This window comes from Nycticebus coucang, chromosome 2 (genome assembly GCF_027406575.1).
Source record: "Nycticebus coucang isolate mNycCou1 chromosome 2, mNycCou1.pri, whole genome shotgun sequence".
In the NCBI taxonomy this organism is placed as follows: Eukaryota; Metazoa; Chordata; class Mammalia; order Primates; family Lorisidae; genus Nycticebus; species Nycticebus coucang.
Genome location: NC_069781.1, coordinates 131,768,877 through 131,789,195, shown reverse-complemented (window position 1 = coordinate 131,789,195; position 20,319 = coordinate 131,768,877). Strand labels below are relative to the sequence as shown.

Here is a 20,319-nt window from a genome sequence, read left to right as displayed (position 1 = left end):
CTACCTGCAGATGCAGATCCAGAACAGATCTTCAGTACCCTTTTGGGACAGCCCCAAAGGCGCCAGCCTCAGCATTTGGAAGGTTTCCACCTGCTGACAGCTCAGCAGTCCTTAGCAGTTTGCCCTGTTGCCCTTTTATATGTCATTTTTCTGCTGTTTCTTTCTTTCTTTCTTTCTTTCTTTCTTTCTTTCTTTCTTTCTTTCTTTCTTTCTTTCTTTCTTTCTTTCTTTCTTTCTTTCTTTCTTTCTTTCCTTTCTTTCTTTTCTTTTTCTTTCTGTCTTTCTTTCTCTTTCTCTCTCTCTCTTTTGAGACAGAGTCTCACTATGTCACCCTCAGTAGAGTGCTATGGCATCACAGCTCACAGCAAACTCAAACTCCTGGGCTTAAGCAATTCTCTTGCCTCAACCTACCAAGTAGCTGCGACTACAGGCACCCGTCACAACACATGGCTATCTTTTTCTTTTTTTTTTAAGAGATGAGATCTTGGAATGTGTCCCAGGCTGGCCCTCAACTCCTGGGCTCAAATGATTCTCCCTGCCTCAGGCTCCTAAGTAGCTGGGACTTAGGTGTGCACCACCCAGGCCAGCTCTGTGGTTTTTATTCTTTGTTTCATTGGCTTGATGAAGAAGTATCACTGGTCTGCTTATTTAAATTTCATAGTCATTTGAACCTATAACATTCAGGCATGCTGTTCTATAACTAATTCTTTTGATGTCCATAATTTACTTTTCTTTCTCCAAGTCCCCAGACTTCCTGATGGCAAAAAGCTTTATAGAAGCACTTGGAGGTTTTCTTATCTCATTCCAGTGACTTCTCTGTCACTGTAGGTCAGCGGTTCTCAACCTGTGGGTCGTGACCCACAGGAACTGTATTAAAGGGCCGAGGCATTAGGAAGGTTGAGAACCACTGCTCTAGTTGTTTGATGCAGCATTGTGTAGTTCTACATTTCTCGGGGTGCAGGCAGGGTCTCCCCCCTCCCCATGCTTTCTGGCCTGAGTTCTTTCTAAGCTCCTGGAAGCATGTACATCCATGCCTAGGTTGCCACCAGGGAGAGGACTGGCTTCCTGGTTCAAAGTCACCTGGAAGCTTCTTGCTGTACATCAGGTGTGGTCCTCATTGGAGGCAGCTGTCCTCAGACGCCCACTCCCTGTGCTCTGGAGAGCCAGGCCCACCTGGCCTTCCTCTCTCTGCTCCCACGCAGGGACTACTGTTTCCCACTACCCATACAGGGGCCTGGACATAGTTATGGGCAGGGGCAGATGTGAGTGCCTGGCAGCATCCTCAGGGCAGGGTGTGATGGTATCTGTCCCCCACCCAGTCCTCAGTATCCCAGTGCTCTTAGCTGGAGACTTGATGAAGACAAGCCTCTCATCCTTCTGCAAGTCCAAGTGCCCAGTGCATTCCCAAGATGGAGGTTGTGATGCTTGGGGATGGCCTGTCCACCTTGGGTTGTTGCAGTGGACCTGTGGGACTTGATGCAACCAGCACAAGGGCACACACAGACTGTGTCAAGGGACAGTGCCCAAGTACCTGTGATGGTCAGCCCTCATTCCTGAGCTTCTAGTGCCTGAGAGAGCATGACTTGAAATGGCAAATAAAAAAACACTGCAACAGGCTGAGAGAGAGAGATTGCAAAAGAAAAGCAAATGTCTTCTATCTCCATGCCTGTAGTGGCATGTTTCTTGTGCTTTCCGAACAAGGGCTCCATCTTTACACTCTTTACTGGGCTGGCCCATGGATGGTGCAGTGGCTCCTGCATACACATAACCCATTTTGTTATTATTATTAGACCCTGGGGGCTCAGAGCATTCACAGCCTATAAAGACTTGTGACCTAATGGAACCCTTAAAAGACTTTCACTGAGTTCTGAAATTCATAACTTTTAGTAGTTGTAAAAATAGTGTGAGCAGAAAATGTATGTTTAATCAGCTTTTTTATTATAGTAAAATACACATAACCTAAAATTTACTATCTTGACCATTTTTAGGTGTGCGGTCTGGTGGCATTAAGTGCTCTGGCGTAGTCATGCAGCCGTAACACACCATCTTCCCAAACTGAATGTGTTTAAGTACATTTTTAAGTTTAATCAATTGAGCATGAAACTAAACACACACAGAAATGAGCCCCCCAAGTGTTGGAGGAAGGCAGGAGGGTGCCGGGGCTCAGTGAGTGAGGTACCAGCAGCAGGATGGTGGCAGGCCCTGCATGGCTCCTGAAGCCCTTACATGGAACCGTGCACTCACTGTCACTCCTGACCTGTGGACACCCCGGGGATCAGCCATGGGGAGAGGTGGAATCCACAAAGAGCAGTCTTCCCTCTAAAAAAAAACACAAACTGGACAGCTCTTTCATCGCATTGTAGGAAAAGGGGGAAACACCCAACCAAGAATGCTGGCCTGTCACAAAAGCCCCATCATCCAAAAGACTGTGCTTCTAACACCTGCTTAAAATCTACAGCAACAACCCATGGTGCACAGGCCATCCCCAAGCATCACAACCTCCATTCTGGAATGCACTGGGCACTTGGACTTGCAGAAGATGAGAGGCTTGTCTTCATCAAGTCTCCAGCCAAGAGCACTGGGACACTGAGGGCTGGATGGGGGACAGATCCCACCATGCCCTGCCCCAAGGACACCACCAGGCAATCACATCTGCCCCTGCCCATAACTATGCCCAGGCCCCTGTCTGGGCAGTGGGCAGCTTCACTCTTCCTGACTCTGAAAGGAGGTGCTTGGGCTGGATGAGCTTACAATCTCTCCCAGGGTTAAAGCTATGGTTATAAAATGTGGACTGAGCCCCAGAACCTAAAGCCTTGTGTCTAGGATCCCCAAGCCTGCGGAACTTTGCAGAGGCAAGGCCCACCTTATCTCACACCTACTTTAGGAGGCACAATCCTAATGTGTTATCTTCTACAATAATCGAATTAAAGTGTGTGGGAGAAAGGTTTCCTCAGACACTAAGACTATCACAGAGCTTCCCAGATGGTTTCCTGCCACATCTAACCCTCTAGGGCAGGCTGTCAGCCATGGCCACCTTGTTGCCTCTCTGACATCCCAGCAGGTGCTCCCTGGGGACATCTGGCCCAGACGAGGCACTCAGTCCTCCTCTGACTCTGGGCCAAGCTGAAGGTTTTCCTCCATGGCTCTAGATCTTTTATTCAGAGCTTTTATCTCTTCAGGTCAGTCCTCCCTGCCCCATGAGCCTTTGTCATTTTTTTTCCTCTGTTGCAAATCTTTCATTTTCCCGGCATTATCTTCCCCAGTGTTCTGTCAAGTAGAATAGCCACAAATGCAAGCCCCAGATGCAATTTTGAGTTGCCTAGTAACCACATCCTAGAAAGTAAAAAGAAACAGGCAAAAATAATTTTAGTAACATATTTTATTTAACCTACTGTTTCCAAAATATTACCATTTCAACATGTAGCCATATAAAAAACTTAATCAGCTGAATATTTTTTTTTTTTTCTAAAATGAAGACTTTGAAACCCAGGGTGTATATAAGGTGCTCACAGTGCACATCAGTATGGCACAGCCACATTTCAAGTGCTCAAAGCCACACATAGCTGGTGTACAGCTACCACCCTGGCTCTAACAGAAGTGAGCCTAGGCCCTGTGGGAAAGGAAGTGTTTGGAATCAGGGCCAGTCCCCATGGGACAGGCAGTGGGGAGGTATGCTCCCCACCAAGGTGGCACATGTCTCCTCTGTCCCCTTTTGAGAAACAGGAATAGGGGGATGACTTCTTAGGAGTGGGTGAAGACATCCCAGCCTTTGGCAGGTACATGGGAAATGCCAGCTGCATGGGTGGCCTGGAGGTGGTACCCTGGATCTCCCAGGGCGTAGCAGTGGGCCTGGACATCAGGAGCTGTCCCTGACATCTTCTACTTTTCCTGTACCTCTCAGGGCCCAGCAGAGAAGAATGTATTCACTGTGCAAAAAACTTCCACTTCCAAGACTGGAAATGTATGCCCACCTGTAGTGAGGGATTCTACCCAGAGGAGATGCCAGGCTTGCCCCACAAAGTGTGCCGAAGGTATGGTCTCCCTGGCTCAAGCCCACGTTTCTGGTGATTGATGGTCAGCTGTATCCAGCAAGGTGGCCCACATTGGGTGGCACTTTCCCCAGGGACTGGGGAACGGGTGCTGCACAGAAGCAGAGTGACTAGGTGGCTGCCCCATGGTGCTCCACAGATGCCCCCCTGTACCGCTGCTCAGGGTACATCCTGCCCACTAGTGCTAATCAGAAAATGTTTTTTAAAAACATTTTTAAATTAGATATTTAGAGAAAGTGAAAAGATCTCCACAGTCTGCTCATTCTAAAGCCATTTTCCGTGCAGTCTATGTGGCCAGATTTTAACCCTCATCCTCCTTACCCATCTCTCCCATGTGTCCACACAGGACACCATTCTTAACCTGGTTTGCTCTGGACCTTGCAGAATTTCCTTTTATTGTTGAACATGGACTATTAACAGAGAAGCCATTTGCTTTGGTGTCCTCATGCCTTGCTGAACACTGTCCTTTGTCAGGACATCACAAACCAGAGCCCAGAGGCAGGGCAGGGCAGCCCCTCATGTTTGAAGGAGACCCTGATGATGTGATGGTATGCATCTGGGAAACAGATTCAAAACAAGGGGACCCTTGCGGCGGCACCTGTAACTCAGTGGGTAGGGCGCTGGCTACATACACTGAGGCTGGCAGGTTTGAACCCAGCCCGGGCCTGCTAAAACAACAATGACAACTGTAACAACAAAAAAAAATAGTGCTGGGCATCGTGGCACATTCCTGTAGTCTCAGCTACTTAGAAGGCTGAGGCAAGAGAATTGCTTAAGCCCAAGAGTTTGAGGTTGCTGTGAGCTGTGATGCCATGGCACTCTACTTAGGGTGACAGCTCAAGACACGTGTCAGAGCAGGGGAGCAGGCCATGCCTGGTGTCCAGCCCCAACCAGGGACCTGGTAGCACTGGCAGATCCACCCTATGCCAAGGTCTGCCTCCCAGACTATGCATGAGAACTGCTGTGGGTTGTAACCTATTGCCTTAAAAAAAAACAAATCCTAGTGGCCTATGAGAGACTACTAAGTTCTTGCATTTGTGTGACCCACAAAAAAAGGGGCCTGGTGGGGGTTACAAATCTGTGCAAGGGTCAGCCCCACCTACTGAGTTAGTTTGAAATAGGAAACTTGCCACCCGCTTTCAGGTGCAGCCTTGCTGAGTTCTGTGCGGGTCTTTGGGTGTGGGTGTCTGAAGTAAACCTTTCATTGTAACCAGCCAGCTGGTTTGCAGATAATTAAGTATAGCAACCCAGGGAGAACTTGGAATTAAACAGTGTCATTTGGAATTAACAGTAACTTGGAATTAATCACTGTCATGTGTCAAATGCCCTAGATTTCAGGAGCTGTGCTACTAGACCCTCCCTGGGCACCCAGAAGCGTTGGCATCCTCTGTCCTCAGGAGGCAGGCAGCTGGCAGCCCCCACAAACCTCTCCTTGGACACCAGAAGATAGGGGTTTCCTGGGTACTTGCCTCCATGTGCTGGGAGGCTATGGGCCCTGGAGGGAAGTTCAGTGCTGTTGCTGACATACCAGGTCTTGGAGAAACACCTACAGGGTGAACCTCAGGTTGGATTCTTCCCAGAGGAAGCATGGCCTTGGTACACTTGGTTCTCCCAGCTCAGACAGCATCAGTGCTTAGCCACAGGCGTCCTCCAGGACCCTGAGTACTGACTGGTACTGGCCATCCTCCCTGATGGGCTGCGCAGCTCCAATGGAGTGTGTAGCCAGGTGGTGCTGATGTGGGAAAACCAGGCTGGACACATGCCTACTGGTTGGCAGCAACCAGGTGGAAGCTGAGGACAATATGAGATTAGTAGTTCAAAAGAGGTGGTGGACGCCCTCAGGACTCAGTGAAAGGATCTAGCAAGACTCACCAAGGACAGTTTAGAAAGAAAAGAAGAGACTGTGGAGTTCTTTCTGAGGGGTAGACTAACTTCTCTTGCCCCAGCCCCCAGGCTCAGTGGGCTCAGAAGCTCTCAGGGGCATGTGCCTGCCTCACTCTGAGCCTAGACTGAAGCTGATAAGAGCTCTTAAAGCAGGTGGTCTGTGTCCCTGGGACAAGGAAAAGCAGGGGCTGGAGGGGGAGGGCATCTCATTGCAAAGGCCAGGAAGGTCCCTCTTTGGGTATGCTTGCCCTTCCAAAATTTGGCAGGGCAAAATTGCAGTGGTTTCTTGAGGATAAAGTAGACGCCACAGATGGTGGCAGAACCAGAGGCATCTTAGAAACTGCCTTGCCCCAAGGTAGCCCTGACCAAGAGGGAATCCTGACAGAAAGACGTAGGGGTTATAAGGCAAAGGGGGCGTTGGCTGGCAGACACATCACCCCTCTCACAGACCAGCACACTGCCGGATTCTTCCCCAAACTTCCATATGAGGATCCACACTGGCCAGCGCCTTACCCCGGGCCTTGTGAGACCACAAGCAGAGAACCTGCTGAGCCTGCCTGGACTTCTGCCTTCATCACTGGGAGCTACTGAATGAGGGTTATTTTATTTACTCTTTCCAATCTAATTTTTCTGCCACCTGCGTACTCTTATATATTTTGGGCGGGAAAGAGGTTGATGGATCACTTGTAATTATTCTATAGAGTTTTTTGGGTTGGGGGGGTTTGAGACAGAGTCTTACTCTGTCATCTGGGTAGAGTGCCATCATAGCTCACAGCAACTTCAAACTCTTGGGCTCAAGGGATCACTCTTGCCTCAGCCTCCCAAGTTAGCTGGGACTACAAGTGCCCACCACAACACCCATCTAATTTTTCTGTTTTTAGTAAAGACTGGATCTTGCTCTTGCTCAGGCTGATCTCTAACTCTTTTTTTCTTTTTTTTGAGACACAGTCTCACTTTGTTACCCTCAGTAGAGTGCTGTGGCATCATAGTTCACAGCAACCTCAAACTCCTGGGCTTAAGTGATTCTCTTGCCTCAGCCTCCCAAGTACCTGGGATTACAGGTGCCTACCACAATGCCCAGCTATTTTTAGAGACGAGGTCTTGCTCTGGCTCAGGTTGGTCTTGAACCTAGGAGCTCAGGCAGTCTACCTGCCTCGGCCTCCTAAGTGCTGGGATTACAGGCATGGACCACTGTGCCCAACCTGGTCTCTTAACTCTTGAGCTCAGGTAATCCACTGTACACTACAGTTTTAAAAAAGAAAAACATAAATATGAACTCATTTGATGATTTGATTATCTATTTTAGGTTACATAAAATAATTAAAGTGTTTTTGCTTATTTTTGTTTATAAAAAAATATCATTATGTCAGAAAAGACTTAAGCTGTTAAACTTTGCCAGCAACAATAGCAGGGTAATGTGTGGTAATTTGTTACCCAGCAATAGAAAACAGAGGCACCTGCAGTTCCGTGGGAGGAACCTATTAGTGAGATTCTATTTGAAGAGGACAGTGGCTCCCACCACAGCCCCCTCCTCGCCATAGTTATTCATAGATGAAGCAGCTCTTGGCTACGGCCTGGGAGTGCCCTCCCCTGGGCCTTCCAGAACACTGGCATCCCTTTAAATGCTCAGCTCAGACCTAGCTCCTATCTCACTGGTGGGTATAGTCTGTAAGAGCTCCCAGGAGGGTCCGTAGAGGAAAGTCATCCCCAGAAGTGCAGGTCTGGGTGTGGGGGTGACATTGTGACAGAAGCCAGATCCCTGGGGCTTAGCAAAAGTGCACAGCTGACCCTGGAGAGTCCTTTGTCCCCTCCTGTTCTTAGGGTGGCTTAGTGGGGGAGAGGACAGGCCCTTGATGCAGGAGGAGGAGGTTAGAGAGGCTCCTGGCTCGTGGTCTGCCCACGGGATTTACACTTCACAAACACAGACTAGGAGCCTGGACTGTAGTTTGAGCATCTGCAGTCGCCCTCCCTAAGGTCGAGGGTGGGCTGCACGGCAGGGCTTCCGTGGAGGAAGTCTCTGTTGCAGAACCGGGACCAGTCTGGTTTGGAAAGGGCTGCTTTGGGAAGAGGCCTGTGAGGAGTCTGGGCCTCTGGTTACCCGTAGTGGAGAAAGCTATCTAGACTGAGCACACAGAGGCCCCGGGGCCCACCCAACTTGCCAGCCTCCTGCCTGCCCTCTTTGGGCTTGTCCTGTGGGGCCTGTCAACCCTTAGCTGGCAGTGGGGAGGTGGGCAGCAGAGCACTGTGGAAACTGAGTCACCAAGAGGGGAACACGGAAAAGGTGGAGGTACAGCTGAAGTGCATACATCGCCTTGGGTGGCAAATGTGCAGATTCAAGCCCAGAGTTGGCAAGTTCTTTTAATAAAGGGCCAGATGGAAGTAGTTCAGGCTTCTAGGGCCATACTGTCTGTCACAGCTATTCAAGTCAGCCATTGGAGCAGAAACTCAGCCACAGACAATATGTAAATGAGCCAGTACCACTATGGTTCAGTAAAATTGCTGGTGTGGTCTCAGACCCTCATGCATTGACCCTCCCCTGAGGTCACATTACTCTGCATTAGAAACAGCCCTTGGCCCACCTCTGCCCAGGCTGGGCCAGGACTGCGTGGGCACAGGCCAGCATGCTGCTGAGGTGGCAGGTTGATGGGCAATAGCAGCTTTCTAGTCAGCTCCAGGATTTTTGTCACATCCCTGCGTGGGATCTGGCTCCAGCGCCAAACCGATAGCCATAACACCCCAGCTGCTGCGGAAGGGAGCAAATGGCTTTGGGAGCCCTGGGTGGGATGGGGGCCAGTGGCCAGGAGGGCCATCCCCCATCCTGGGTACGCTCCTGCCAACTGGGCATGGCTGTCTCTGCCATCCCAGGGCACTGTGAGGTCAGATCGTGGGAGACACAATTGCAGCTTCTCAACAGAGGCCCAAAACTGAGGGGGCCAGGAGGAGGTATGGGGGAAGGAGCCCAGAGTGGTAGGACCTCTTCTCCAAGCTTCAGCAGAACCCGGTATCTCCCCGCAGGTGTGAAGAGAACTGCTTGAGCTGCGAAGGCTCCAGCAGGAACTGCAGCAGATGCAAAACAGGCTTCACGCAGCTGGGGACCTCCTGCATCACCAACCACACGTGCAACAACGGTGAGCTCCAGCGTGGGATGGACCCTCAGTCACCGGGGCTGCCCATGGAGGAGTTCAGCCTGCTAGCCCCCACTCAAAAGAGAAAAGGAAAAATGCAGGCATGCTGGCTTCCAGAATAGGCATGCTTGCCAGTGATTTAACTGACCCTCTGGGACTACTCTAGCCAATTTGGACAGCGACTGTGCTAACTTCCCTGTAGGCCTCTTACATATTGACCAGAAAGGCATCCCAGCTACTTCCTGTCTGTTGAGTGACTCTCAAAAATGATTTTGTTCTTTGGGTTTTTTTGGGGGGGAAGGGGGGGCGGATACAGTCTCTCACTCTGTTGCCCCAGGCTAGAGTGCCAATGGCATCCTAGTTCACAGGAACCTTAAACTCCTGGGCTCAAGCGATCTTCTTGCCTCAGCCTCCTGAGTAACTGGAACTACAGGTACTCACTACAATGCCCAGCCCAGCCTCTTTCTTTCTTCTTTTCTTTTGTAAAGACAAGGTCTTGTCAGGGGGCAGTTTCTCATGCCTATAATCCTGGGAGGCTGAGGTGGGTGGCTTGCTTGAGCTCAGGAGTTTGAAACCAGCCTGAGCAAGAGCAAGATCCCACCTCTAAAAATAGCCAGGCATTGTTGTGGGTGTCTATAGTCCCAGCTAGTTGGGAGGTTGAGACAAGAAGATTGCTTGAGTCCAGGAATTTGAGGTTGCTGTGAGCTATGACACCATCGCATTCTACTGAGGGTGACAAAGTGAAACTCTGTCTCAAAAATACACACATTCATACATACATAAAAATTTTTTAAAAATTAAAAAACTAAAGACAAGGTCTCACTGTGTTGCAGTGGCATCATCATACCTCACTGCAGCCTCAAACTCTTGGCCTCAAGCAATCCTCCCACCTTGGCAACTGCACCCAGCCAATGATTTTGTTCTTACACCTTATGCCATAGGCTCCTAGTGGCTTGGGTGTGTCAACTTTCCATAAAAGAGTCCTAACCTTTGAGGTCAAAGCCAGGAAACCTTGAGGGTCTCAGCCTTAGGACTAAGAGGATAGAGCCCAGCGCAGGGTTGATGCTCAGCATCAGGAATCCCAGCTGTCCACAGGAGGGCCCTGCATCCATGCTAGGGAAAGCCCTGGCTCTGCAGGTCGATGGGGAACAGGTTGTGAAAACAGAAACTTAGAAGGAGATGGAAGACAGTGCCTAATGTGGGGATTACAGACAGATTAAGGGTTGGCAAAGAACTCTGTCCCAGAGGCCTGAGGCCAGAGCCATTAGCCAATGCGTAATGGCCAGGAAAGAGGACTCCATAGCTCAGCAGGCAACAGGAGGAGCTTCCCAGGGCCAGGTCTGGCACCACAGCCTGGCGTGCAGGAGAGGAGGCCAGCTGCTCCCCCTTCACATCATGCAAGGGGCAGGGCAGGTGGTCCCTGGGCATGAAGCTGACCCTGGCCCTGCCCTGGCAGAACACAAAGTCCACAGAGAGAGCCCTAGGGATGCCTCCTTGCCTTGTTGTCAAGTTATTCTTTTGGTTTGAAGACTCAACATCTTATCGCAAAGCCCAGGAAGGTCCCTCTTTAGGAATTTACCTGCTCAGGTTACGTACCAAGCCCAGGGAAGTGAAGTTGCCACAGGAGGGTCTTCCAGGCCCTCTGAAGACAACATACCCTCAAAAGCCCACAGTTTTTCCTCCTGAGTCCTGCCCATCTCCCTTTATGGCACTTCTTCATGGCCCTACACCTCTCCATTTGGGTGTCCCCTGGCCCCTGGCAGCAGCTTCCATTCTTGTCCCCTCCAGCTCTGCACTCCTGACTCCCCTAAGTCCTCCTCCTCAGCAACCCCCTTCATGGATGCCAAAAAAACCCAGATGTACATGTGACCCGAGGGCCCCACTGGCCTTGCCTGGGTATTCCCCCTAGACCTATACCACTCCCTATGTCCCCTTTATGAATTCCCTGGTCACTTAGACTTAATAACAGCCCCTGTATACAAGGTACCACCTCTGCCATGCTGGGCTCACACAGTCAAGTGCATGGTTAGGAGGTGGACTTTAGGGCCTGCCCTGGTGCCACTGCCGCCTCCTGTGTCCTTCTCACTCAGTGTATCACAGCAAACATGGAGTGATTGAGACAATCTTAACAGGCCCCAGAAGCTGACCTTTCCCTCCTTTTTCTTTCCTGATGTGGGGCCCCAGCTGATGAGACATTCTGTGAGATGGTGAAGTCCAACCGGCTATGTGAACGGAAGCTCTTCATTCAGTTCTGCTGCCGCACGTGCCTGCTGGCTGGGTAGGGGCACCTGGATGCCCACAGGTGGGCAGGGCTCTCCTGACCACCCATCCATCCATCCACCTTCCTCCAGACTATTGGCCAGAGCCTGTTTGGGGCAGTGCCCTGAAACCGATGGTTTTATCTGCCCAGGAGCAAGGTCCTTCTGCAACATCTCTGGGCACCCAAGCCAGGTGGGTGGTGGCCCTTTAGGAGGTGTCCTAAAATGGTGATATCTCCTCAAATGCTGCTTGCTGGCTGCGGTCTTCTGATAAACTCTAAATAGGAACAAAATGAATTCTGGGAATCCACAGCTCTGGCTTTGGAGCATCTTCTGGAACCATAAGTTTACTGAATCTTCAAAACCAAAGCAAAAAGGAAAGATGCTTGGCAGAATACATCGCTCTCATCCCCGTGCTTTTGTGCAGCTCTGTAGTAAATCTCACTGGCCTGGCTGGCAAACCCTGGGCCATCCTCACTTGTGACAAAGGGCCAGCATTTTACCTGCCACCATCTCCTGCCACCAAGTCTGCGGGACAGTTTGGTCAGACAATAAATACAATAGGTTTGAGGGTATAAAAGGTGAATGACCACTGGGGATGGAGCATCTATCTCTACATAGTCAGCTACTTCTAAAACTGCAGTAGTGGCTTAGCAAGTCAAATGTCAAACCCAGATCAGAAGATCTTTCTCTGAAGCCTTCTTTGAGCGTACTCTGCTGCCCTTGTTACTGTGTTCCACCTGCGTCTCAGGAGTCTGAAGGCCTGAGGGCTGTACCTGATGCAGAGCCTCCTAAGGAGGGTCCCAAGGAGACATCAAGCAATTCCTCTTAACAAAATATAAGCCCAGCCCATGAATTATTACTCACCATCACTCCGCACTCTATGGAATTGCTTTCAAAGTACATTTGGCCTCTGCCCTTCAGGAGACACGTTTTTAAGGTGGATGCTCCTGTGTCTATGTATATTGTGAGCCTACATGACACAGCTGGATTTATTCTGCCAAAACTGTAGGCATTTTATAAGCTACATGTTCTAATTTTTACCAATGTTAATTATTTTGACAAATGTTTCATATATTTTCATTGAAATGCACAAATCTTGAACAATTCCCTTTATTATGGGAGTTAACATTTGCCTTAAATTTTTTCGATCTCGTCTTTTTCCATATTGTCCCACTCCCCTCTGTGGCATCAGTGCATTGGCCTTGTCACTTTTTAGCTGCAGAGAACCTACCTGTTTATGGATTCCACAACTCCAAAAGAGAAATCAACGAAGCAAATACAGTGTTAACCCTAAATTAATAAAAGAGTTAACATCTCATGGCATAGAAGCCTATATTTCTTTTCCAAGGCACAACAAATTAAACATGAGTGCTGACCAAAGTGTGAAATGAACATCGCTTTATTTGTGGTTTAGGGATCTGATGTCATCATGTGGAAGGTCTTCTCTGGGCTTTAGCAAATGTCAGTATAACAAAGTAATGGGGAATAAAAAAAAAAAAGTCACGGGGGAAACTGCAGAGTTCCAACCTCAGCACATCCCTTGGCCAAGAGACCCCCTTCAGGCCTCAAAAGCCTGTTTGGGTCTAGAGTCTCCCCAGATATAGGGGCACCTTCCATCTGTCAAGGAGGAGCCCTCCACAGCCCAGCCTACGAGCCTCTTCACCTCTAGCTGCCAAAAATGATTTAATTAGGTTACAGCTTGTCTTCTGCACCACAGTGACCGAAATCCCTGCACCCAGGGCTTAGGTGCTGCATGGGATCTTTTACCATGGCCTCTCAGTGAGGTCAGAAGCTTGTACTTGCTGGGAATCCTTTGGCTGCAAGTAAAGGAAGTGTACCAGCTAGAACTCAGGAAAAAAAATAAGTGGGTCAGGGTCCTTGTTTTGTGAATTCAGGGTTGATGCTGAATCTCAAGGAAGGGCGCAGCAAGGCCTTAGGAACCCTGGGACCAGAATTAAATGTCACGTGGACCTGCTTTGTACTGCAGCAGTGCCCATCTCTCTCTTTCCATAGCCTGCTTTGCCAGTTGATAGGACAAATTACAAGACCAGCTGCATCTCCCAATGGCATAAAAGCAACCACTTGAGCAAACTTTCAGGGTCCGTTTCTTGTCTCTCCATCCCCAGGGACAGGAGCAAGGTCCTTCTGCAACATCTCTGGGCACCCAAGCCAGGTGGGCGGTGGCCCTTTAGGAGGTGTTGGTCAGCCTGCGTTACATTGGTGCTTACCCAGTAGCATCAGCTGTGACCACAGGAACAGGCTTCTGCAGCAGAACATGGCTGCAAGGACCTCTGTGCCAGAGGAGGGGAGAAATGTACAGCTCTCAGTGGGGTGAGCCATACAACCCAATAGCTGTCCACTGCAAGCATGAAATGACCTGTGTTGTCAATGTGAGGCAGTAAAGGAGTGAGTGTGCATGCTTGGGATACTGTGGCCAGGACCAAGCAAAATATTAATAAGGATTCAACCTCCCCCATGAGACTGACATGGAATTAAAACCAGAAACTCGTCAATTAGCCCTGAGTACAAAATAACTTTTGAGGCCCTAGAACTCAGACATCAATAACTCTGAGCTCCTCCCCCACCAAGAGCTGACAGTCTAACTTGGGTGGGCCTGAATCAGGAATAAAGTCACTTTACCTCCCAAAGGACCAATAACAGGAAGGCAACCAACAAGACAGCCTCGAGAACAGGTACCTCGTAGCTGGGCCAGCTTGTCCTGAGGCTGAGTAGCTGGGCCAGCCTGTCCTGAGGAGTTGAGAAGCCTAAAGACTAAATGCCATCTTGTTAAAAAGAACTGGCCATAAAGAGAGCCTATTCACACACAGATTGTCCAACCTTAAGGTTAAGACTGTCTAGATTAAGTTGAGGCAGGATATGTTCATGGATTTTAAGTAACAGAATCATGGGTCATCTCTGAATCTGTTGTTTCTCAGAGAAGGACATTGAGTCCCACAGAAATGAAGTGACTAGCCTTCAGCCACACCCTAACAAAGCTGCTTCCATATCTGTGCCCAGGGAGGGGGCTTTCTGCAGGAGGGGTATCATTCTGCCCTTATGGTGACACACACTCCCCTCCCCCATGTGCATCTCCCCATCCCTCGCAGACCACTACTGACTTTCTGTCTTGTACCTCTTCAAAGGGCTGGGAACAATTGGACTTTTTAGAGTAGACACACCAAGAATGGGAAGAGAGATGGACAGAGCTTTAAAAAGTAAAAGGGCAACATGATCTCAATGTGTCCAGGAGTGTCCTTGAACTAGTGGAGACTGCCATCCACTGCATTTTCATCATTGGTAATAAGGCTGAAAAGGACCTTTTGCCTGAAAGCTTGGGGTATGTTGAGGCCACTGAGAGCAGATGAAGGGTAGATATTCTGATCAGAGGATGGAAAAGGAAGGAGGTTGTGAAGTGATATATGAAAGGACATTTTCATAGGAACAAGCAGGAAGGATGGACAGTAATAGACCAAGGCAATTCTCCAGCCTGGTAAGGTTCTGCCCAGCCTGGCTGCTGGGGGAGAGGGAGAAGTTTGCTCTCCTACCCTGGCCTTCACTGCTGCATTCTTCCCATGAACCTTCCTGGTTAGTTGGCTAAACCCTTTCCTGACACCCCAGGCTCTATGGCTTGTCTGTACACAGAATCACACTATTTGGTGGTGCAGCACTGAGCACCAAACCTCAGATCCCAAGGTTCAGTCCCAATACCCAAATCATCACCACCACTACTATAGACCAGCCACACTAAGGGTGACCAGATATCTCTTAGCCTTCCTATTGAGCTAACAGGAACTCAAATGCCCAAAGCAGAGAACATCTGTGCCAAAAATAGTTCTCAACCAGAGGTGATTTTTATATTGCAGGGGACAAACGGCCATGCCTAAAGACATTTTTTTTGTTATCACAACTGTAGGAGTATACTTGCATCCAGGGGGTAGAGGCCAGGGATGCTATTAAACGCCCTGCAGTGCACAGGCCAGCACCCACAACAAAGAATTATCTAGCCCTAAATGTTAAGTGTTGAGAGTGAGAAAACACTGGCCAAAAGAAATGCAATCAAAAAGAAAATTCTGTCTGCAACTTCATAGAGTACCCTAAAATGAATAAAACTGCATCTGGTTTGATTCTGTCCCTGTTCCTGTGCTGAAGCAAGAGAAATGTATAACTTTCACTTTTTAAAATAAAGTCCACCACCACCCTTTTTTTTTTTTTTTTTTTTTAAGGAAGCAAAAGAAAGGCCAAGTAAAACCTGCTCTGTAGCTTAAGGACTCCACCTGGTGGTCCTCTCTGGAATTAAGTGAAGTTTGGATTGCTTTATTTTGTTTAACTTTTATTTTGAAACAAGAATAAAGTGAAATCGGAAGAAAAGTTGCAAGTACAGTACAAAGAAATACTCTGAACACTCTGAGAGTAAGTTGCAGATATGGTACTCTATGACCTCCCCCCCTCAAATACTTTAGAAACTATTTCCTATAGACAGAGACATTCTCCTACACAACCATCAGAATCAGGAAATGAATACGCCATCTAACCCTCTGAATGAATTCTAGTTTTTCCAGTTGTCTCAATAATGTTCTTGCAGTTTTTTGTTTTTTTTTTTTTTTTTTTTGTAGAGACAGGGTCTCACTTTATGGCCCTCGGTAGAGTGCCGTGGCCTCACACAGCTCACAGCAACCCCCAACTCCTGGGCTCAAGCGATTCTCTTGCCTCAGCCTCCCGAGTAGCTGGGACTACAGGCGCCCGCCACAACACCCGGCTATTTTTTGGTTTCAGTTTGACCGGGGCCGGGCTTGAACCCGCCACCCTCGGCATATGGGGCCGGCGCCCTACGACTGAGCCACATGGCCAGGGCTAGGTTTGAACCTGCCACCTTCGGCATATGGGGCCAGTGCCCTACTCCTTTGAGCCACAGGCGCCGCCCAGTCTCAATAATGTTCTTAGCAAAAGGATCCAATTTTGAATAACACTTTACATCTGGTCATCATGTCTCTTTAATGTTCTTCAATCTGGAACAGTTCCTCAGTCATTACTTGTCTCTCATGACCTTAACCTTTTTTTTTTTTTTTTTTGTAGAGACAGAGTCTCACTTTATGGCCCTCGGTAGCGTGCCGTGGCCTCACACAGCTCACAGCAACCTCCAACTCCTGGGCTTAAGCGATTCTCTTGCCTCAGCCTCCCGAGCAGCTGGGACTACAGGCGCCCGCCACAACGCCCGGCTATTTTTTGGTTGCAGTTTGGCCGGGGCCGGGTTTGAACCCGCCACTCTCGGTATATGGGGCCGGCGCCTTACCGACTGAGCCACAGGCGCCGCCCAACCTTAACCTTTTAAAGACTACAGACCAGTTATTTGTAAGCTGTCCCCTTAGTTTGTATTCATCTGAGGTTTCCTCATGTTTTGACTCAAGTCATTTGTCTTTGAAAGGAATCTCACAGAAGTGATTTTCTGTGCTCCTCATTACATTCAGGCGGTACATGGTTTTGATTTGTTTCATTATTGGCGACATTAACTGATCACTAGATTAGGGTTGTTTTTTTCTTGGCTATGAAGTGATGCCTGCTAAAGGATGTCCACTGTCACCATTGTTTAACTTTGTGCTAAAGATCCTAGCCAGTACACAGGGCAAAAAATAAACAACCAGGACAAAAATTGGAAAGGAAGAAATAAAACAATCATTATGCTCAAAGAACATGGCTATGTATATAGACAATCCATAAGAATGGTTATATAAATAAGTGAATTGCACAAGATTGCAATACAATGCCAATATGCAAAAATCAACTGCATGAGGTGGCTCATACCTGTAATCTTAGTACTCTGGGAGGCTAAAGCAGGAGGATCCCTTGAGCTCAAGAATTTGAGACCAGCCTAAGCAAAAGCAAGACCTCATCTCTACTAAAAACAGAAAAATTAGCCAGGCATGGTGGTGCTTGCCTATAGTCCCAGCTACTCAAGAGGCTGACACAAGGGGATGGCTTGAGCCCAAGGGTTTGAGGTTACTCTGAGCTATGATGATGCCATAGCACTGTAACCTGGGCAACAGAGTGAGACTCTGTGTCAAAAAAAACCCAAGCAAACAAACAAACAAATCCCTGTATTGCAAAATAACAGAAGTTAATGGTTAGAAGATGGAATTTTTAAATACTATATATAATGGCATAAAAAACTATCAACTATCTGGAATAAAGCTAGTAAAAGGTATATAAGACCTATAGTCAAAAACTCTAAAACACTACTGAAATTAAAAAGGACCTAAATAAAGCTAGGTTTATACTGTGTTCATGGATTGGAATATTCAACATTGTAAAGATACCAGTTCTCTCCAAATTCCTCCACAGATTCAATACAATACAAATCAAAGCATGAGTTCATTTTTAGATATATTTCTAAAATTTATGTTAAAATGCAAAGGACAAGAATAACCACTATAGGGCGGCGCCTGTGGCTCAGTGAGTAGGGCGCCGGCCCCATATGCTGAGGGTGGTGGGTTCAAACCCAGCCCCGGCCAAACTGCAACAACAAAAAAATAGCCGGGCGTTGTGGCGGGCGCCTGTAGTCCCAGCTGCTCGGGAGGCTGAGGCAAGAGAATCACATAAGCCCAAGAGCTGGAGGTTTCTGTGAGCCATGTGATGCCACGGCACTCTACCAAGGGCAGTAAAGTGAGACTCTGTCTCTACAAAAAAAAAAAAAAAAGAATAACCACTATGGGGGGGAAATGGGAGCCTTTTGGAGGGACACATCTTTTTATAAAGCTTATGTAATAATGATAGTTTATTTTGTAAGGATAGCCAGGCAAGCCCATGAAGCAATATAGCTAGTCAAGAGGCAGACCCTTACATATTTGGACACTTGATTTATGACGAGTGGCACTGCACAGCAGTGCAGAAAAGATGGTCTTTTCAATAAATGGTGCTGGGTCACGTGAATTATTCACATAGGAAAAAATATATCTCAATCCCTACCTTGAACTATACACAAAATATATTCTAGACCGCAGATCTAAATGTGAAAGGTGAAACAATAAAGCTTTTAAAAGAAAATATTATTTTGGACTAGGCAAAGATTTCTCAAAGAGCATTCAAAAAACATTAACCCTAATGGGGAAAGTTCATAAATTGGACTATACTAGAATTAAGAACTTCTGTTCATCAAAAGACACCATTAAGAAAATGAAAAGAGGTTAGTTCTCACGGAAGACAACTTAGGCCTTGCTGGTTCAGTTCTCGTTTCTTTGGCCCACTCTCCACTGTTGGAGCCCCGAGTGCAGGAGACGCAAAGACTATTTGAAGAATTTAGCTCAAACATGGATATTAGACCAAATCATACAATTTATATCAACAATATGAATGACAAAATTAAAAAAGAAGAATTGAGGAGATGCCTATACTCCGTTTTGGTCACGTGGTAGACATTGTGGCTTTAAAGACCATGAAGATGAGGGGGCAGGCCTTTGTTATATTTAAGGAGCTGGGTTCATCCACGAATGCTTTGAGGCAGTTACAAGGATTTCCATTTTATGGCAAACCAATGCGAATCCAGTAAGCGAAAACAGATTCAGATATAATATCTAAAATGCGTGGCACTTTTGCTGACAAGGAAAAGAAAAAGCCAAAACTGCTGACAAGGAAAAGAAAAAAGCCAAAACTGTGGAACAAGTCGCAACAACTGCAAACAAAAAGATGGTCAGGGAACACCAAATTCCGCTAATTCCCAAGGAAATTCAACACCAAATCCTCTGGTCCCTGATTACCCTCCAAACTATATTTTATTCCTTAATAATTTACCAGAAGAGACTAATGAGATGATGTTATCCATGCTGTTTAATCAGTTCCCTGGTTTCAAGGAAGTGCGTTTGGTACCTGGGAAGCATGACATTGCTTTTGTTGAATTTGAAAATAACGGGCAGGCTGGAGCTGCCAGGGATGCTTTACAAGGATTTAAGATCACACCTTCCCATGCCATGAAGATCACCTATGCCAAGAAATAACATTTGGGATGGTTATCTTTAAAGGACTTGGTGCTATTTATAGTATTTGTTTTGATAACATTTGGTCATGCCATTTTAATGGTGGGGGGGTGAAAGTGACATTTTTGTGAAGGACTTAGTCTGTCTTTAGCCTTAGAGAACTGTAAAATATGAAGGCCTTAATTTTGTACAATACACTTATTTGCATTCTCTGTTTAAAAAAAGAAGATGAAAGGACAAGCCACAGAGGGAAAGATATTCATTATACACATATCTCACAAGGATTCATGTCCAGAAAGTATAAAGACCTCCTATAAATCAGTTAAAAAAAAGACACTTCATTAAAGAGCTTATCCAAATGGACATAAGTATGTAAAAAAATTCTCAGTCAGAATTAAAACCACAACATGATACCATTACCAACCTACTAGAATGGCTAAAATTAAAGACAGAGCATACCAAATGTTAGCAAGGAATTTAGATTGGTACAACCACTTTGGAAAACTAGTATGTATGTAAGCTGAACATAAGTAAACCCTATGACCCAGCAATTCTATCCCTTGGTATATATATGTGTTCCCTTAAAAATCTGTATTACAGCGTTCATAGGTACACTGTAATAGCTCCAAACTGGAAATTACCCAAATGCTCATCAACAGCAGAATGGATAAATTGTAAAATATCGACACAGTGAAATACTGTCTCTCAGTGAAAAGAAATGAACTACATCTATACACAAATACAATGTTAAAAGATACTTAAAGTACAATTTTATTTGCATACATACAACAATAAGCTAAACAAATCTATACAAGACGTCAGGATAGTGATTAGCAAGGGTAGTGACTAAGGGAGAACAGAAGGTGGGGCTTCTGGGATGTTGCCATGTCCTGTTATGAGGATGCCAGTTGCTTGAGTGTGTTCAGTATGCACTCTTAGTATGTTGTATTCCAATAAAAGTTAAAAGAAAATCAACTTAAGGTGGATTATAGAGCTAATGTGAAAGATAAAACATTCCTATAGTAGATAACATAGG

The 20,319-nt window shown here is 47.1% G+C and overlaps 1 protein-coding gene and 1 pseudogene across 4 annotated transcripts in view; both read left to right on the top strand.

Annotated features, from left to right (window-relative positions):
* PCSK6 (proprotein convertase subtilisin/kexin type 6) overlaps positions 1 to 12,642 on the top strand; it is a 208,581-nt gene extending 195,939 nt beyond the window's left edge. For 2 of the 3 annotated variants that reach the window (XM_053581857.1, XM_053581856.1), the window contains 3 exons: positions 3,902 to 4,031; positions 8,949 to 9,061; positions 11,243 to 12,642. In XM_053581857.1, coding sequence (XP_053437832.1) covers positions 3,902 to 4,031; positions 8,949 to 9,061; positions 11,243 to 11,340 — 341 coding nt within the window. In that variant the 3' untranslated portion in view covers positions 11,341 to 12,642. The remainder of the gene's footprint in view (positions 1 to 3,901; positions 4,032 to 8,948; positions 9,062 to 11,242) is intronic. The other variant, XM_053581858.1, reaches the window with a different exon arrangement.
* Positions 12,643 to 18,618: 5,976 nt separating this feature from the next.
* Positions 18,619 to 19,498, top strand: LOC128564557 (U2 small nuclear ribonucleoprotein B''-like; annotated as a pseudogene). The gene has a single exon (XR_008374101.1). The product of XR_008374101.1 is annotated as a U2 small nuclear ribonucleoprotein B''-like (transcript).
* Positions 19,499 to 20,319: the final 821 nt, after the last annotated feature.